This window comes from Dendrobates tinctorius, unplaced genomic scaffold (genome assembly GCF_039654945.1).
Source record: "Dendrobates tinctorius isolate UK_male_01 unplaced genomic scaffold, ASM3965494v1 ptg000030l, whole genome shotgun sequence".
Lineage (NCBI taxonomy): Eukaryota > Metazoa > Chordata > Amphibia > Anura > Dendrobatidae > Dendrobates > Dendrobates tinctorius.
In genome coordinates this window covers 10,669,618-10,689,870 of record NW_027361698.1, presented here as the reverse complement: position 1 = coordinate 10,689,870, position 20,253 = coordinate 10,669,618, and the positions used below count along the sequence as shown (strand labels likewise).

Below are 20,253 nucleotides of genomic sequence, written 5' to 3'. Positions count from 1 at the left end.
GGGTGCTTGAGTAATACGTTTGAGTCCCCGCGGCTGCATGATTCGTGGCTGTTAGACAGCTGCACCATATGCAGGGAATGCCTGCTTGTTAGACAGCCGCAGCCTGTGGTGATTGCCTAACAGCTGTGAATCATCAATCCGCAGGGACTCGAACATATCACTCGAGCAGCCACAATACTCGGATAAGGCTGTATCTGAGCACGCTTGCTCATCACTGGACTGCACCTAATGCTCAATAGTATCACTACATAGTCTGAGTGTACCTGGGAGAATGCTGCCATTGAAAGGGGTGGGGGAAAAAGGACAAGACCCTATTTTTTTTTTTTCTACTACAAAACATATATTTTGTCTTCCTAGAGTGCACACAGTGAGGCTGGGCCTCAGTAATAGCTTGCACTTGATTTGAGCTCTGGGGTTTCACTTCAAGGACAGACAAAGACGTGGTTCTTTTGTGTATCATTTGTGCAAAACCACTGTAATTTTCTGTAAATTCAGCTGAAATTCACATGCCCTGATTAATAGGTCAATTTAATGGAAAATGTGTCATTAGATGCAGATCTGCCTAAAAGGGTTATCCCTGTAAAAAAAAAAAAAAAAACTTATCACCTATCCATTGGACAGATAATTAATGCATGATTTTTGGGGGTCCACCTCTGCTACCCCCAGTGTTCCTGAGAACAGTAATGGTTACTTTCATAGAAGTGAGTAGAGAGCAGTAGTTTGCACATTTGCACCACTCGCCCATGGTTTTCTAGGGGTTCCCAGCAGACATACCCCTAGCAATCATCTTTTTATCATCTATCCTGTGAAAAGGTGAAAAAATATTTAATTGGTTATCCCCATTCCATATCTAATTATGTAATTTAACCATTTTAATCTTCATTTCTTGATGCTAGTGATGGCTTCACATTGGGTATGAGCCATCTGTACATTCAGCTACTTGGTTCCTATATAAAATGGCACAATACAAATAACTTGTTAAAATGCTACAGAGGGGGATTTTGTTTCTATAAAGTGCAGGACATGTCTCATAATTGGGCTGATTGTTTGACTATTTTACATATTCTTTCTAGTTAAATTGGGCCGTAATGATCCTCAAGAAAAGTTAAAAAACTTGTCCCGAGAATGTGCCCAAAGAGCGAATAACCTAAAAAGTACATCATCTGCTCAAAGAAAACCTTTGGATAAAACCGTGAAGAAAGAACCTGCCAGGCCTAAAGGTATTCTGACTCCTTTAATGCCATTGATTGATTTATCATAAAAACAGTCATTATTTTATTTTTTTCTGAAATGCTAATTTATTTCTTGACCATGTTCTATTATGGACTATGAATGCATGCAAACTGACCATATGCAACTTCTTGCCAATCCGCTACCAGTGCGACTCTGTTCATACTAGGTAGCATTTGGTGTATCGCCCTGACACATGCAGCCATTCAGCTCTCTTCTCCTAATTAGAACAGATTTTTGTCCAGTTTAACTTCTGATCTCTGCAGTAAAACAAAAAAAAAAAAAAAAAATGTGCTTGTGAAAATACCCTACAAATCTTTGATTGCAATGTTTTGCTTTATTGAATGTCTTGAGATTGGTGATGAAAATGTTCCTGATTTTCCATTTTTCTATTTCAGATCAATCCTCTCAAATTTATCCCTCCAAATCCTTCTCTGGAACCCAATTGAGATCTGAATCTTCTCCTACTAGAAATGGCTTTAGGCAGTATCCCGACCCTCACTTCTTCAGCAGTCAGGGGAGAGGTCCATATAAGCAGCAGAGATCTGACCCGCAGCCCAGACACATTTCTTCCTCCACTACAGGACAATCCTCCGTTCCCGAAGCCAAACAACTAAGTAGAGTGAAAAACAATGCTGCTTCTGGCTGCGATACCGACAGCAGTCAGGAATGCCGAGAAAAGACAAATGGCAAGAACAGAAAGCCCTGGAGACCCATGCGAGAGACTCTAAATGTGGACAGCATCTTTAATGAGAATGAGAAAAGTCAATCAAGCCCTCGGCACATAGCGCAGTCTAATGGCAAACACCAGCCTGTCAAGGATCAAAATACGAACCACCCTTCAAAAGAGAGTCCTAAGAAGAAAGTCCTGATGACCATCTACGAGGACGAAATAAAACAGGAGTCTGGCAGCCGGAGTTCTTTAGAATCTCTAGGAAAAGGTCCGAACAAACTTTCTGTAGATTCCAAGCTGTACCATCTTGACTGCTGGCAGATGCAGAAGGCAGAGTCTGGGTATGAGAGCAGTGATTACATCAGCAGTGGCTCCAGTAATCTGGACTCTCCCATAATTGAAGGGACGAGCTTCGCTGATATGAAGGGGCTGCAAGAAAGTCTGTGCAGGTAAATTATAATGTATGCAACGGGAACGATTTACTAAGATAGAAGCATTAACATCTTGGGTCAATTTGCTGCAAAAAAATTGTTTTGTGTCCCATATTTGATCAGAATAAGTGTCCAAACTCCTATGCTTTGTATTTGTTTTTTGTGAATGGTGCATACGCATTCATATTGCAGGTGACTGCAGCCTATATGTCTAAAGTTCATATAACCTTATTATTAACGCCAAGTTTTACCTTTATTGCTAGGCTTAGAAACCATTTTTAGGCGTTACAGAAACATTTGTCATGCACGTTGAATGTTTGTTTTGTTTTTTCCCTCCGAAGCCCATAATATGTGATTCTGAACTATACTGAGGATTCCATTAACGGGTTTGTTCTGGTTTACTTTCTGGCATAATCTGACATTTGGCATGGACAGATGCAATGCGCAACAGCCCAATGCCTAGTGAGCATTGTGCCCTTGTCCTAGTAATTTAGACCTGTACACAACTCGCTTCTAGGCATTGCATGGCCAAATTTTCTAGCCCCACATTAAGTCTCATCAAGCAGGAAAGAGAGAGAGAGTTTGTACCAAGTTATTATTGGGATAAGGAGTCCCTACTGATTGCTGGGACCTCCGCCAAGCCCAATAACTGAATGTAGTGAAGGAGGAGCATGCTCACCTCTGTACCATTAACTCTTTATGGGTTAATTGTTCTCAGGATATGTGACCACAAGAGTGTGATTTGCATATTCCGGCCACAGTCCAACTAGACGTACATGGCCCCCTCTCCATTGACTTGTACTGTGTGGGGCTAAGCAAGTCGGCAGATGACCAGATGCATGGAAATCTCATACTTGCAGTCACGTGACCAACCTGGTCTCGTTAGTGACACTGGAGAATCCGGATGGCGTGCTGTGCGCACACTGTGAGGATTCAGTGACCAGATTAGACAAGCCCTCCATTCCCCTTAGAGCATCTTTCATAGTCATATTTTCTGGCATCCTAATAATAATAATAATAAATTTTATTTTTATAGCGCCGACATATTCCGCAGCACTTTACATTTCAGAGGGGATTTGTACAGACAATAGACATTACAGCATAACAATAATCACATACAGTAGATTATAACAAATACCAAGAGGAGTGAGGGCCCTGCTCGCAAGCTTACAGTCTATGAGGAAAGAGGTAGACACGAAAGGTGGGTGGTAACAGTTGCCCTGATTGTATGGACCAGCCATAATGTTAAGTGTGTAACAGTACAGACACAGAGGGCTAATGGATGCATAAAGCATGTGGGAACATGATGCTGGGAACCTGGTTATGGTAAAACTTTTGGCTCTGCCACACAGGGATAGGTTAGGTTAATGTGTTGAGGCGATAGGCCAGTCTGAATAAATGTGTTTTCAGGACACGCTTAAAATTGTGGGGATTGGGGACTAATCGTATTGACCTGGGAAGTGCATTCCAAAGAATTGGCGCGGCACGTGTAAAGTCTTGGAGACGGGAGTGGGAGGTTCTGACTATTGAGGATACCAACCTCAGGTCATCAGCAGAACGGAGGGCGCGGGTAGGGTGGTATACTGAAACAAGGGAGGAGATGTAGGGTGGTGCTGAGCCATTGAGGGCTTTGTGGGTGAGGGTAATAAGTTTATACTGAATTCTGGAGTGGATGGGTAGCCAGTGTAATGACTGGCACAAGGTAGAGGCATCGGTATAACGATTGGTGAGGAATATGATCCTGGCTGCAGCATTCAAGACAGATTGGAGAGGGGAGAGTTTGGTAAGAGGGAGACCGATTAGAAGAGAGTTACAATAGTCGAGACGAGAATGAATAAGAGAAACAGTAAGAGTTTTTGCAGAGTCAAAAGTAAGAAAAGGTCGAATTCTAGAAATGTTTTTGAGGTGCAGATGACAAGAGCGAGCCAGTGATCGAATGTGGGGGGCAAAGGAAAGCTCGGAATCAAGTATGACCCCAAGACAGCGGGCATGTTGCTGGGGAGTAATAGTGGAACCACACACGGAAATGGCAATGTCAGGTGTAGGTACATTAGTAGCGGGAGGAAACACAAGGAGTTCAGTCTTTGACAGGTTCAGTTTCAGATATAGTGAGGACATGATATTAGACACAGCGTTTAGACAATCGCCAGTGTTTTCTAGAAAGGCTGTCGTGATGTCAGGAGAAGAAGCGTATAATTGGGTGTCATCAGCATAGAGATGGTACTGGAAACCAAATCTACTGATTGTTTGACCAATAGGGGCAGTGTACAAGGAGAAGAGGAGGGGGCCTAGAACCGATCCTTGAGGAACCCCAACAGTAAGGGGAAGGTGAGAGGAGGAGGAACCGGCAAAAGAAACAGTAAAGGAGCGGTCGGAGAGATAGGAGGAGAACCAGGAGAGAACGGTGTCCTTGAGGCCAATGGAATGGAGCATAGTGAGGAGGAGCTGATGATCCACAGTGTCGAATGCTGCAGAGAGATCCAAGAGAATTAGCATGGAGTAATGACCATTTGATTTAGCTGTTAGCAGATCATTAGAGACTTTAGTGAGGGCAGTTTCAGTGGAGTGTAAAGAGTGGAAACCGGATTGGAGAGGGTCGAGAACAGAGTTTTCTGAGAGATAGCGGATAAGACGGGAGTGGACCAGGCGTTCCAGGAGTTTAGAGATGAAGGGAAGATTAGAGACAGGTCTATAGTTAGCGGCACAGTTTTGGTCGAGGGATGGTTTTTTAAGTAGTGGATGTATGATGGCATGCTTAAATGAGGAGGGAAAAATACCAGAAGAGAGAGAGAGGTTAAATATTTTAGTTAGGTGAGGGGTGACAGCAGGGGAAAGGGACTGGAGGAGATGTGACGGAAATGGGTCACTGGTGCAAGTAGTTGGGCGAGAAGATGCAAGGAGCCTGCTTACTTCTTCTGTGACTGGTTCAAAATCAGAGAGTGAGTTAGATGCAGTGGGGGAGGGAGGACAGTGCATGGTATGAGGGGATTTGGAGATAATTTCCTGTCGGATCTGGTCAATTTTTTCTTTGAAGTAATTGGCCAGATCGTCAGCTCGGAGCTCCGTGGTTGGGGCCTGTACTCTTGGATTGAGTAGAGAATGAAAAGTGTCAAAGAGACGTTTCGGGTTATTGGACAGTGAGATGATGAGGGTGTTGAAATAGGTTTGTTTGGAGAGGTGAAGGGCAGTGTTGTATGTTCTAAGCATAAACTTAAAATGGATGAAATCTTCGCGTAGATTGGATTTTCTCCACAGACGTTCGGCGCACCTGGAGCACCGCTGCAGGAAACGTGTTTGCACCGTGTGCCAGGGTTGTCGCCGTCTGCGTTGTGGTGTTCTATTTATAGGGGGTGCAAAATCATCCAGGGCACTTTGAAGTGTTTCATTGTAATGCTTCAATGCAGAATCAGGACATGAGAGGGAGGAGATAGGGGCCAATGAAGACTGCAAGTTCTTCAGAAGTTTCTGGGTGTTAATGGCCTGTATGTTTCTATAAGTCTGGACAGTGGGGGTGACCTGAGTAGCCTGGCAGTTCTTTATAGAGAATGAAAGAAGATTGTGGTCAGAGAGCGGGAGAGGGGAGTTTGCAAAATCATCCACTGCACAAAGCCGAGAGAAGACCAAGTCAAGGGAGTTTCCGTCTTCATGCGTTGGAGAATTAGTAAGCTGCAAAAGGCCAAATGAGGAGGTTAGAGATAAAAGGTGAGTAGCAGATGGGGAGAGGGGAAGAGCAATGGGGATGTTGAAATCTCCCATGATGAGGGTAGGGATGTCACAGGAGAGAAAATGTGGAAGCCAAGTGGCAAAATGATCCAGGAACTGATGGGAGGGGCCGGGAGGACGATACACCACCGCCACTCGCATGGAGAAGGGGGTGTAGAGTCTGACGGCATGGACCTCAAAAGAAGGGAAGACAAGTGAGGGGTACTTGAGGGATAACCTGAAAGGTACATTTTGGTGATAGGAGCAGACCAACGCCTCCACCAGCTCTATTGTCTGATCTTGGGGTATGAGAGAAGTGTAGTCCACCATATGAAAGAGCAGCAGCAGCGGTAGTATCTGACTGCTGGATCCTGGTTTCAGTAAGAGCCAGGAGGTTAAGAGAATTAGAAAGGAAGAAGTCATGAATGAAGGAGAGTTTGTTACACACTGAGCGAGAATTCCAAAGTGCACAATTAAGAGAGACAGATGGCATGCAGGGAATATTAATAAGATTAGAGGGGTTTCTGAGTGTAGCAGTGGGGGGGTTTGACTTTCTATAACATGGGGGACCAGGGTTGGGAGCAATGTCTCCTGCGACTAGGAGAAGGAGGATAGAAAGAGTGAGCAGATGTTTAAGTGATTTGTGAGAGCGTCTCTGTTGTTGAATGGTGGGACTGCCTGGATCTGTGCAATTTAACAATGTGAAAAGAGCGTGAGTGCTATACATAGGAGAGGAAAGAAGCGAGGGGCCAATATGGATGGAGTGTGGAGAGTTAATGCCAGGGCGGTGGATGTGTGTGAATGCAGCGGCCAGGATAAAAATTACACAAATGCATATGGTATATATTTGTTGCACCCCAAATGTACAGAGAGTAGATGTATATAAATGTCTTACCTGTCTCCTGCCCTGTCTAACTGCCATGTTATAACTGCCAGAAGTACTTTGATACATGTACTTCGATTACATGTGCATAAATGCTCCCCCTAGCTAGGTCTGAATATATAGGAGGTTAAGGCTAAGTTTTTTTTTTTTTGTTTTTTTTTGTGGCTCTCTCTGCTCGTTAATCAATCACACTAAATTGAGACACCAGGACCCAATAAAATGTTGTGGTCAAATAAACACATGTCCAGCACTACATGGATCATAAAGCACTTTGAAAAGTTTCTTGACCTCACAACATAAGGGGACAAGCAGAGTAAGTTGAAAAAAACTATATACCAGATATAAGCTTGCAGAGTTGAAAACACATAGCATTCAGGATTAACTGCTTGCTGACATTGAATGGAGACACAGGAGTGGATTCAGAGCAGAGATTGGAAAAGCTGGTTACCAGATATAAGCTTGCAGAGTTGAAAACACATAGATAGCATTCAGGATTAACTGCTTGCTGACATTGAATGGAGAAACAGGAGTGGATTCAGAGCAGAGATTGGAAAAGCTGGTTACCAGATATAAGCTTGCAGAGTTGAAAACACATAGATAGCATTCAGGATTAACTGCTTGCTGACATTGAATGGAGACACAGGAGTGGATTCAGAGCAGAGATTGGAAAAGCTGGTTACCAGATATAAGCTTGCAGAGTTGAAAACACATAGATAGCATTCAGGATTAACTGCTTGCTGACATTGAATGGAGACACAGGAGTGGATTCAGAGCAGAGATTGGAAAAGCTGGTTACCAGATATAAGCTTGCAGAGTTGAAAACACATAGATAGCATTCAGGATTAACTGCTTGCTGACATTGAATGGAGACACAGGAGTGGATTCAGAGCAGAGATTGGAAAAGCTAGTTACCTGTATGAAGAGAATAGAGATGCCTGTCACATTCATCCATGTTATAACTGCCAGAAGTACTTTGATACATGTACTTAGATTACATGTGCATAAATGCCACGATACCAGACTGGCATATTTTACTTGGTGTTAATTATTAGCATTTTTTAAGCTAGGAAAGACGCCTAGTTGCAGTGTTTTTGCAAGAACAAGCTGCCACAAAAGTGGAATTTGGGCTGGAATCCCATTGTGGTGGTTAAAGCCAAATTTAAGAAGTATCAGTGTTTCCTTTCATACTTTTCTGTAACTATTCCTCCCAAAAAATTTGCACTAAAAATTGTGATATCTGTAAGACTGAGGTTATGGTATTGGGAATGCTCACAAGTCTTCACTGGTGCGTCTGTATTTCAGTGACCATCAGCATCCAGGGAATGGACTTCTTTCAACTTCTCCGCACAGTAGAAGCCAAGTAAATGGTAAGTGGTTGGAACGGATCCGAACTGCAATCACTTCAATTGCTTATAGAATCGCATAGTAAGTAGGTGCATTCCATGGTTTCACGTATTGTGGGGAATTGCCGTTTTCTATCATTTAGATTATATTACCCAGAACCCATTTATTGCGGAAAACCTGTGCATGTACTTGACCTGGGGCATGTGATTAGAAAATTAATGTAATTGTGAAAATGAATTTTATTTGAAAAGTTTTTGTTTTTTTTTCCAAGATCTTTTACACAGGAAGGATTTCCGATCATGTTGATAACCAGACTGATTCTGGTTTCTGTAGGACTTTTGGGTAATCTGCGGCTCTGGGTTCCGTGGCAATAATTTCCATGCCGAAAGGCGTCTACATTACAGTTACATTCTCACATCAATGTCATTTTACATCCATAAGAAACATACTTTTTTTTTTTTTTTTTTTTTCTCATGGCCTCCTCTGTGTTGCATCCATTTTTTTTTCATCTGTTTTTAACTTTCACGGGATATGTCATACATGTACAGCACAAGTCGAAAGTGGTTGTATGGAGAGTACTCACAGGGTGAGCTCGCCCCATACCCAGCAGGTAATGGTCTTGTATTATGGACGGCTCCTGTCTCCAAAAATCTATTGCTAACCTGTTACATCTGCTGTAACGTGATTGCAGCTCGTCAATGGGTGCTATGCCATCGGGTCTGTTGAAGACCTCCGTGCTTGTTATTATGGAGCTTCTTTGAAGCCATCCAAACATTTCCTCTATACCAATATGGTATCAATGCAAGCATTGTCTCACCCCGCAAAAAATAAGTCCTCACCCAGCTACATTGAAAAATGAAAATGCGACGGGTCTCCATAAATGGCGACAAAATTCAAAGATTTCTTTTTTCCACCACTGAAATAATAGACTGGACACTTTTGGTATCGCCGTAATCACACTGAGGTGAATCCTATTGCGAGGTAATTTTTACAACAATGCCAGAATTGTTTTCTTCTTTTTTTTTTTTTTTTTTTTTTTTTTTTTTTTTTTTTTTTTTTTTTGCAATCTCTCCCCACTTGGAACTTTTCTTCAGTTGTCCAGTACACTATATGATCAAATGAATGATGTCATTCAAAAGTACAACTCGACATGCAAAAAACAAGACCTCATATGCCTATGAACAGAAAGATAAAATTTATGGCTCTGGGAGGAAGCAGGGGGAAAATGAAAACTCAAAAACTGAAATTGGCCCCATCGTGAAGGGATTAAAACCTGAAGGAAGTAGACTGTCCGAACTTTCATCAATGAAAAGCAGATGATACAGGGATAGGACCTACTCGGAGTCTGAGTTCAGGCAGTGATCCGTTTTGAACACTGGTGTCTATGGATTACAGAGGTTTTCCACTACTTTCACATTGAAGCCCTTTCCTTAGGATAGGGCATCAATGTCTGATCGGCTGGGATCCGGAGCTCTGCACACCCTCCGATCAACTGTTATTGGTGCCGGCTGGAACCTCTTGTCACATCTGCCTCCAGTTGAATTGAATAGGAGGCAGATGTGTAGTACCCTTTTGCAGCCACAACAGGTTGACGGCCAAGCTCTGCAAGTAAGTACTTCCAGCAGGCGGCTGGATAACAGCTGATCGGCAGGATTCCTGACCGATCAGACATTGATGCCCTATCTTATGGATCGGGTATTGATATGAAAGTAGTGGACAACCTTTTTAATGAACCGCTCTGGGTCAGTGTGTTGTCTTGAGGGGACAAAAAAGGGCTGCACTAGGATGTCACATGGAAGTGTGAAAGTCTAAAGTGTGTATTTATTGTTTTTAAATTGCATAAACGTTTAACTTTCCACATAACGTCCAGCCATTCCACCACCCTTGTTCATCTAATGCAGCATTGATTCGACAGGCCAGAATGCGAACATCTGCCATATTTAGTTTTGTAAAGAGCCGTGGGCCAAGCTTCTCAGCCGAATCACTCGCTGGTTATAGCCATGCATGGTTCTCTGTGTCAGCAGAAGAGAAAAATAACGCTTCTATTTTTACATGGACTGGAATCCTGGAGACCAACCCTGCTGCTGTCAGTGAGCATTACTCACTCTGAGGCATGCCTCCCTGGTGGTGTATGCTGTGCTGGTGGAGCACTGCTGCCATCTGCTGTGATGCTTATGAAATTGCAGCTGGAGTTTTTCACACTGTTAAACCTATTTTCTTAGTCAAAAAAATACTATGTAGAATACACACATTTTTTTAAAGGACACATCTACTAGTACATTTTTTTTTCTCCTTTTGGAGTGTGTGTGTGGGGGGAAGTGTGTGTTTAATGATTGACTGCGGTTATTATAGTTCTATAAACTAATGTCAATTATGTTATATTTAAGGTTACTTCGACTATAATGGCTTAGATCGTAGTAGATATGAAGATCGGTTATCCCCAGTTCCACGTGAGGCCTTGCATGTGCATAGTCCATCTGGTCAAAGGTAGGGGTGAAACTTGTTTCCTGCTTTGATACAGTTGCCATTGATATACGAAAGGGGTACTTACTGTACCATAGTATGGGTTTTGCCCAATTGTATACACAATACTTTTTATAAGGCCTTTTTTAAAGAAAACTCAGAACCACAGCACAACCTCAATAGGGTCAGCAGCAATCACAATATGTGATGATTGCATGGGGCATAGAAGCTGTGTCCGCACAATGACCAAACTGAAGGTTCAACTATAAAATGATCAGTGACTTGAAAAATGTTATCATTAACTAGAGTTTACACCGAAAATAATCTTGGTACACAAAAATAAATTACTATGTACATATAAAAATAAAGTTCTACATTATGAGGACAGAATATTGTAAAATATCCCCTTCATTACAAGGGGAAATCTGTGCTGGCTTTTTTTCCCTTTAGAAATTTAGAATAATTCGCTTTCTGTGTTAAAGGCTATGCTTTAATTTTGTAACTTGTCCTTAGTACAGTTTCAAGTTTAATTAACTTTTTCTTTCTCCTAAAGGAAACAAATTGGTGACCGTAAAAAGGACATTCGTTCCCCGACCCTGTCGTTGCGTAAAGAGTACAACATCAAAGAGGTGCAGGTGAACAAAGCGGAAGACTCCCGAGAAAGGTCTTATCATCTGTCGCCCTACTCTCCAGAAAATTGCTGTTTGCACATTGAGCATTCACCTTTGATGAATGGACAAGCGAACTCTTCTGGCAGTCCGTCTGCACAGTGCAATAGGGTGCAGTGCGTGAACGCTCCATACTTTGCATCTGATGAAGAGCTGTCCTACATTCGAGAGGACGGCTGTGGTGTAAATCCCCGGGACTCTGATATACCTCCTCCTCTTCCCCCCAAGAAGTATACACGAAGTGCTGTGTCGAGAATGGAGCAGAGTTTTGCACCGGCCCCCTCTGCTGCGCATCTAGACACCTTGTCTCATGTACCGTCAGTCAGTGCCGAGAGGCATTCTCCTGGTGATTTTATCAGAGCGGACGCTGATGTAGACTACTATCCAAAGAAAGACCCGTATCACAGCAGCGATCTCCAGTTTACTATGCCAAATGTGTCTGGATCTTCAGTGTATGACTGCCGTCCGAATATGCTTCACACGACTATGGATCTGGATCCCATTTCCCATGTAAATGATACCGTCGCCCTCACTACATACTTCTCTGTGGACAACTGTATGACTGACACTTATAGGTTAAAGTACCATCAGAAGCCCAAGGTCTATATGACTGAAAGTACAGCGTTTCACAGGGATCCCGGACACTTACAAGTACCTGAGACCGTAACTGAACCTTCTTACCATAGAAGCATTGAGAATGCCCATCATTCGCTTTCCAGATCAAAAGCTTTTGGAGGTGTTCCTTGTAATAGGTAGGCTAAGCCCCCAACAGAACGAGACGCATTTCCGAGAGGCTTCATTTCTAACTGGTCGGTGTAGCTACATGGCATTCATGTTGCTAGAAATTCTTCCAAATCCTGCATGCAAAACTATGAGTTGAAAATCCAACAGCCCATGAATGTGGCAACCCCTGTCCTTGACACCAGGGGGCATAATGCATTGCAAAAAATGAATATTGCTGAATTTGCACCATGTCTATCTATAGTCATGGATCAAGGAACGCAAATCTGTTGCCCCAGGGATAGTTCTCGAAAGTCTGAATTGGCTAGTGTTAAAGCCAGGATTTCACTCCAGTTAATAACTAAGTGCTAACTTAATAAGTTTTTATTAGAGGTGAGCGAACGTGCTTGGATAAGGTGTTATCTGAGCATGCTCTGGTGCTAAGTGTCTTCAGTGTGTTCAAATAATATGTTCGAGTTCCCACAGCGGCATGTCTCGTGGCTGTTCAACAGCTGCAACACATGCAGGGATTGTCTGTTTGTTAGACATGCAGCCGCGGGGACTATTATTCGAGCACGCCGAAGTCAGCATGCACCTTATTCAAGCACGTTCGCTCATCACTAGTTTTTATAGGTCATGTAAACCAGTTCACTGACAGTCAGATATATAAAAACATAGATGGAATTTTATGGAAGGGGGTATTTGCCTTTTTGTATTTTCACAGAAGTGAAAATTTAAAAAAAAAAAAAAATAGTATAATATTAGTTGATAGGTTGCGGCGTACATTTGTTTTGTTCTACTTCTATCTCGACTGCTGTCTTCATTGAGCCCAAAATGAATAACGCATGTGGATGTTACCGGCAAAGGGTAGGCATTGACTAATTGGTGCATTATGATACATTTATGCCCATTGTGCCCATGACAACCACAGACTCTGGAACGTCGGAGGTTTAAATATTGGCCTTGAATGTCGTTTTATATATGCACACTTTTATTTTTTATGGTAACACTATAGTGATACTATGGTTTCCGGACACTAAGCATTTGTAAAAATCCCAGAATTGCCAAAATATTGTGGAAATATTGTAAAATTAATATTTTTGCTACATTTTGTAACGATTAAGTGAAGCTCCATCCTTAATACATTGGCTGTACAGTCAGCAAATGGAAAATCTAGCATATATTATATAATAAAATATTATATAATTTTTTTATTTTTCAGTACATTGGGAACTGGCACTAATGTCCCTATCTGTCCAAATACAACCCTATTGGGGGAGGTGTTTGAGCAGTTGTGTGCTACTAGTGGCAGCTTGTTTCCAGGTAGTAACAAAACTTTTTTTTTTTTTTTTCTACATGGAGAACTAAAGGTAAAATAACAGGAAGAGCAGGTAATGATGAATCATTTGCTGACTATGTAGCGAATCTTGATCAAAGGTGGAGTTTCACTTGGAGCTCAGTAGGAATTAATAAGGTGTCTGGGCTGTCCTTTTTTTTAGCACGTACATTTTTCCAGGTGATCCAAATTTAAACGGGTTTTCCCACAATTATAACCTATTGCCTGTCCACATCATAAGTATCCAATGACTGGCATTTCATCAATTGTGGGCTGTTTCTACCATTTGAATGGAGATCCCCTATACCTGTGATGGTCTGATCGCAGAGGTGCCAGCAAAGCGTGGAACAAGCATTTAAAGGGAATCTCTAAGCAGGTTTTTGTTACTTCATCTGAGATCAGCCTGTTGTAGGCAAAGAGCAGCTGAATCCAACAAGGTACCACTTAGATTACTGGGTACAGCTGTTCTGACACAATCGAAGCTTTCAGATTTAGAATTAAGCAGAGCTGAGAAAGCTAGCCCCGCCCACACCAGGCTTTGTGCGTATACAAAGGCCATACAGTGAGCTGCTTTTCACAGGGGGAGGTGGCGTTGCCGGACTAGTCCAGCAATGTTAATCTACAGCATGAACATTGACAAATGACTTCTGTGTTTCAGCCTTTATTGCCTGCTGTCTAGCAAAAACTGAAGTTTATATGCCTTAGGTGGCAGTATGACTGCTTTGTTTTTTTTGTTTTTTTTTTTTGTTTTTTTTTACATGACCCAGGAGATTAATACCAGTTCTTAGTATAATTGTGACTTTGAATCCTTCAGACTTGTTGTAAACTGCAGTTATGGCTTTATAGTTTAAAAAAAAACGTCAGAAGCGCATAATCTTGTTTCTTGTGAATTTTTGGTTTTAACACTATTTTCCAATCCATTTTGTGGAGCAGTCGGCAGCACACATTATCTTATCCGACCCTGTCTGGAACAGAGGCCTGGAGTCCGCTGACTGCTGGGTAAATGTAGTATTGTTTTTACCCGGGTAAAGCCTTTCTTTAGCTACACTCCACGTTAAGCGGTTTTATTGGATCTGAGCAAGCGCTCTTTGTCTGGTTTTATAATTTCAATGAAATGTGTCTTGAGTACAAGTGACGACCTCTTATTTGTAGAATGTGACCTCTTACCTTTGTATGGCTTTGCTTCTGTGCCTATTTATACATATATATTTTGTGTCCTGACATGAAAATCTAGATTTGTACTACAGGAAATTCTATTTTGAAATGGCTTGTAATATTAGAACAGTATATAAATGTCGTAACATTTCTTTTATTTGTGTTGGGTTTGACTTTTTTTTTTTTTTTTATGTTGACTTGCGTTGTGTTTTTAAATGTTATATAATTTTGTAAATTTTTGTATATTTTGAGAGCTATACCATTGATATTGTGGTTATCAAAGGAACTTTAATGTGCAATATTTAGTGGGAAAAAAAAGTTTTATAGTTGATTTTACTAATTGTATAAACCTAACACTTTTTATAGGGAGTATTCTGAATTACCAGGATCATATTTTTTCAACCTCATAGAATTATGAGAAATTAAAAAGTATAGATTGTATGGCCCCCAGAGAATTTTTACTACTTTTCCTAGCTGATGAGCTACAAATCTTGAAGGGATACGTCCACATTTTATAAATTCAATGCAATGGATTTTCTTGTGAAGGCTTATTTTTATGGTTTAATGCCGATAAATATTTTCAGGGATATAGGGTCAATGTTAACCCATTCTAGATATAAAAAAACGGACAAGCACACTACTTTTCTCATTAAACTAAGGTACAAAGTTCTCCATGTATAAAACAAGGGCAGTGATTGAATACAAAAACTTTATGATTAGGACTTGAGAGCTTAAAATTGCAAAAAATAGGGGGTACTTTTTATATTAAGGGCAAAATTTGCACTGAAACCATCAAATTCATTAAGCACTATTTAAGCAACCTTGGCATAGAGGAAGATTGTCCTGCCAACTTTCACATATGAAGCTCAGTGGGTTAGTTTCTGCTGCTGTTCCCAAGCTGCATAGCACAGCTGAACTTCACCGGCAAGGATGCAGGACCGTGTTCTCTGTAGTAAAGGCAGTCAGTAGTATCTATCATTGGAAAGTAGGCATTTATTGTTACAATATTTGACATCTGTGTACTGATCGTTTGATATTCTCTGTAAAAAGCCTCGATGAATATGTCCTTATGTGAAGACAATCAAAGATCAAATGTTTCAGTAATAAATTGTATTTTTTTTCCAAGATTTGTACTTTTCTCTTACTACTGAATACTGATGTATGGACAAGAATGAAAACACACATTTTATTCAACCTCTCCTTCATGATGGATGACACATTGTGTGTGTGTGTGTGTGTGTGTGTGTGTGTGTGTGTGTATATAAAAAATATATATTACAGACCAAAAGTTTGGACACGCCTTCTCATTCAGAGTTTTCGTTATTTTCATGACTATGAAAATTGTAGATTCACTGAAGGCATCAAAACTATGAATTAGCACATGTGGAATTATATAATTAACAAAAAAAGTGTGAAACAACTGAAAATACTGTGTCTTATATTCTAGGTTCTTCAAAGTAGCCACGTTTTGCTTTGATTACTGCTTTGCACACTCTTGCCATTCTTCTCTTGATGAGCTTCAAGAGGTAGTCACCGGAAATAGTTTTCACTTCACAGATGTGCCCTGTCAGGTTTAATAAGTGGGATTTCTTGCCTTATAAATGGGGTTGGGACCATCAGTTGTGTTGTGCGGAAGTCTGGTGGATCCACAGCTGATAGTCCTACTGAATAGACTGTTAGCTGCTTTTTTTCTTGCCGTAATACAAATTCTAAGTAAAGAAAAACGAGTGGCCATCATTACTTTAAGAAATGAAGGTCAGTCAGTCCAAAAAATTGGGAAAACTTTGAAAGTGTCCCCAAGTGCAGTGGCAAAAACTATCAAGCACTACAAAGAAACTGGCTCACATGAGGACAGTCCCAGGAAAGGAAGACCAAGAGTCACCTCTGCTGCGGAGGATAAGTACATCCGAGTCACCAGCCTCAGAAATCGCAGGTTAACAGCAGCTCAGATTAGAGACCAGGTCAATGCCACACAGAGTTCTAGCAGCAGACACATCTCTACAACAACTGTTAAGAGGAGACTTTGCAGCAGGCCTTCATGGTAAAATAGCTGCTAGGAAACCACTGCTAAGGACAGGCAACAAGCAGAAGAGGCTTGTTTGGGCCAAAGAACACAAGGAATGGACATTAGACCAGTGGAAATCTGTGCTTTGGTCTGATGAGTCCAAATTTGAGATCTTTGGTTCCAACCACCGTGTCTTTGTGCGACGCAGAAAAGGTGAACGGATGGACTCCACATGCCTGGTTCCCACCGTGGAGGAGGAGGTGTGATGGTGCTTTGCTGGTGACCCTGTTGGGGATTTATTCAAAATTGAAGGCATTCTGAACCAGCATGGCTACCACAGCGTCTTGCAGCGGCATGCTATTCCATCTGGTTTGCGTTTAGTTGGACCATCACTTATTTTTCAACCCCAAACACACCTTCAGGCTGTGTAAGGGCTATTTGATCAAGAAGGAGAGTGATGGGGTGCTACGCCAGATGACCTGGCCTCCAGTCACCAGACCTGAACCCAATCGAGATGGTTTGGGGTGAGCTAGACCGCAGAGTGATGGCAAAAGGGCCAACAAGTGCTAAGCATCTCTGGGAACTCCTTCAAGACTGTTGGAAGACCATTTCCGGTGACTACCTCTTGAAGCTCATCAAGAGAATTCCAAGAGTACGTGCAAAGCAGTAATCAAAGCAAAAGGTGGCTACTTTGAAGAACCTAGAATATAAAACATATTTTCAGTTGTTTCACACTTTTTTGTTAATTATATAATTCCACATGTCAATTCATAGTTTTGATGCCTTCAGAGTGAATCTACAATTTTCATAGTCATGAAAATAAAGAAAACTCTGAGAATGAGAAGGTGTGTCCAAACTTTTGGTCTGTACTGTATATGGTAAATGACTATTCTAGCTGCAAACGGCTGGTTTGTAATGCAACATCTTCATAGTTGTATAGAGGCCCATTCCAACAACCATCACTCCAGTGTTCTTATGGTACTTTTGTTTGCTAACTGTGTAAGAAGGCTAATGGATGGTTATAGTATCCTTGAAAACCCTTGTGTAAGTATGTTGGCACAACTGAAAAGAGTTTGGCTGATTAGAGAAGCTATAAAGTGACTTTCCTTTGAGCTAGTTGAGAATCTGGAGCATTACATTTGTTGGTTCCATTAAACTCTCAAAATGGCCAGAAAAAAAGAACTTTCCTGTGAAACTCGACAGTCTGTTCTTGTTCTTAGAAATGAAGGCTATTCCATGTGAGAATTTGCCAAGAAACTGAAGCTTTCCTACAATGGTGTGTACTACTCCCTTCAGAGGAGAGCACAAACAGGCTCTAACCAGAGTAGAAAGAGAGGTGGGAGGCCTCGCTGCACAACTGAGCAACAAGACAAGTACATTAGTCTGTAGTTTCAGAAATCGATGCCTCACAGGCCCTCAACTGGCAGCTTCATTAAATAGTACACGCAAAACGCCAGTGTCAACATCTACAGTGAAGAGGCGACTCTGGGATGCTGGCCTTCAGGGCAGAGTGGCAAAGAAAAAGCCATATCTGAGACTGCTAATAAAAGGAAAAGATTAAAATGGGCTAAAGAAAACAGATATTGGACAGTGGAAGATTGGTAAAGTGTTATGGACAGACAAATCCAAGTTTGATTTGTTTGGATCACACAGAACATTTGTGAGACGCAGAACAACAGAAAAGATGCTGGAAGAGTGCCTGACACCATCTGTCAAGCATGGTGGAGATAATGTGATTGGGGAGATTTGTACAAGGTAAAAGGGATTTTGAATAAGGAAGGCTATCACTCCATTTTGCAACGCCATGCCATACCCTGTGGACAGAGCTTGATTGGAGCCAATTTCATCCTACAACAGGACAATGACCCAAAGCACACCTCCAAATTATGCAAGAACTATTTAGGGAAGAAGCAGGCAGCTGGTATTCTATTTGTAATGGAGTGGCCAGCGCAGTCACCTGATCTCAACCCCATTGAGCTGTTGTGGGAGCAGCTTGACCATATGGTACACAAAAAGTGCCCATCAAGCCAAACCAACTTGTGGGAGGGGCTGCTGGAGGCATGGGGTAAAATTTCTCCAGATTACCTCAGCAAATTAACTGCTAGAATGCTAAAGGTCTGTAATGCTGTAATTGCTGCTAAGGGAGCATTCTTTGACGAAAGCAAAGTTGGAAGGAGAAAATTATTATTTCAAATAAAGATCTTTTGTTCAATCCTTGTCAATGTCTGGACTAGATTTTAAATTAACTTAGCAACTCGTGTGATTAATAAAAGTGAGTTTTCATAGAAATTCTCTGGGTGACCCCAAACTTTTGAACAGTAGTGTATATATTGAATATACATATACACTACCGTTCAAAAGTTTAATTTAGTGACAGGTGACTGAAGGTATGTGCACACAATCAGTAAACGCTGAAGGTTGGACACTGCGTACTTGTGGAGCATCCAACCTGCAGTGTCCAGATGTTACAGCATAGTGGATGGGATTTCAAGAAATCCCATGCTCACTATGCGTCCACAGATGTCCGCTGATCACCCACGGAGACACAGTCCTCTGCAAGATAAATTTCACCTGTACAATGTATTAAAACAATACATTCGGATTCACCTGTGTTAAATAGCCAGCAGTGCTTTGGACGCAGCGGACAAGCGCAGTGTCCATAGCGCTGCCAATTCCTGATCGTCTGCACATACCTGGATAGGTCTGGGCTTATGGTTGTGAAACACCTCGTTAAAATAGAGTATTGGTACATTCAACATGAGTGGGAAAAGCGAGGTGGTGGAAGGAAGAATAGGCTTGGTGTTCAATGTGTACATAGGTTAGGTGGTAATGTTACTGAAAGCTCTACTGAACAAACTGGCTTGTCCTAGCCAAAGACAAATGCCCATCTGTTACTGGACAGGCTATTTGACTCGCTTTCTTTGGCAGCCACACAGCGGTATGCCTCGTAGATGAGGATTAGAGAGAGCATGTGCTCCAGTGGATGGCAAGAATTGCATCAAGTGACCTTTCCTCCTGTTTTTCCACCTTAACATCATACACATTACAATCCTCAGAGGTGACACCCCAATCACTCTTGTTTCTCCCAGCATCACAGCTGCCCAACTGGCTGTTGGGATCTACAGATGGTCCAGTTTGCAGAGCTGTTCTCATATTCTATTCCATTGGCATCAGAGGTCTGAGGTCAAAGATTCACAGAATCCAGAAGAGGAAAGCATCTGCACCAATGTCCCAAATTTTTTTTTCTGTTCGATCTGGGGATGGATGAAGTAGTGTCTGAGCAGAATCCAGACCTGCGTCACCAGACATTAACCCCCAGGGGTGGAGGTGATCCTGAGAAGACTCATAAGGGGCGCACACAGACTACTGTACTGTGGTGTCAGTGCAGGAAAAGGAGGAGAGAGACTTAGAGCTAGGAGAGGAAGAACAGACGATGGTGTGAACCCAGAGGTTCAAAGCTGAGTAGCTCAGGAGATGGGGCGGAAGACTAGGAGATTAATATGTGATGCAACCACGACAATCACTGATAACTCAGCCACAACTCTGGCTGTGGCCAACAGCAGTCGCAAGTATGCAGGGGCGGCAAGGGGATGACCCAACTCACCTTATCTGACAACTTAGCAAATAACGCTCAGTAGAGGCA

The 20,253-nt window shown here is 41.9% G+C and overlaps 1 protein-coding gene across 2 annotated transcripts in view; it reads left to right on the top strand.

Moving 5' to 3' along the window:
- Positions 1 to 15,730, top strand: part of USP53 (ubiquitin specific peptidase 53) — a 52,254-nt gene extending 36,524 nt beyond the window's left edge. For both annotated transcript variants that reach the window (XM_073571851.1, XM_073571853.1), the window contains 5 exons: positions 1,074 to 1,220; positions 1,629 to 2,352; positions 8,222 to 8,286; positions 10,651 to 10,750; positions 11,280 to 15,730. In XM_073571851.1, the coding sequence (XP_073427952.1) occupies positions 1,074 to 1,220; positions 1,629 to 2,352; positions 8,222 to 8,286; positions 10,651 to 10,750; positions 11,280 to 12,150 (1,907 nt within the window). In that variant the 3' untranslated portion in view covers positions 12,151 to 15,730. The remainder of the gene's footprint in view (positions 1 to 1,073; positions 1,221 to 1,628; positions 2,353 to 8,221; positions 8,287 to 10,650; positions 10,751 to 11,279) is intronic.
- Positions 15,731 to 20,253: the final 4,523 nt, after the last annotated feature.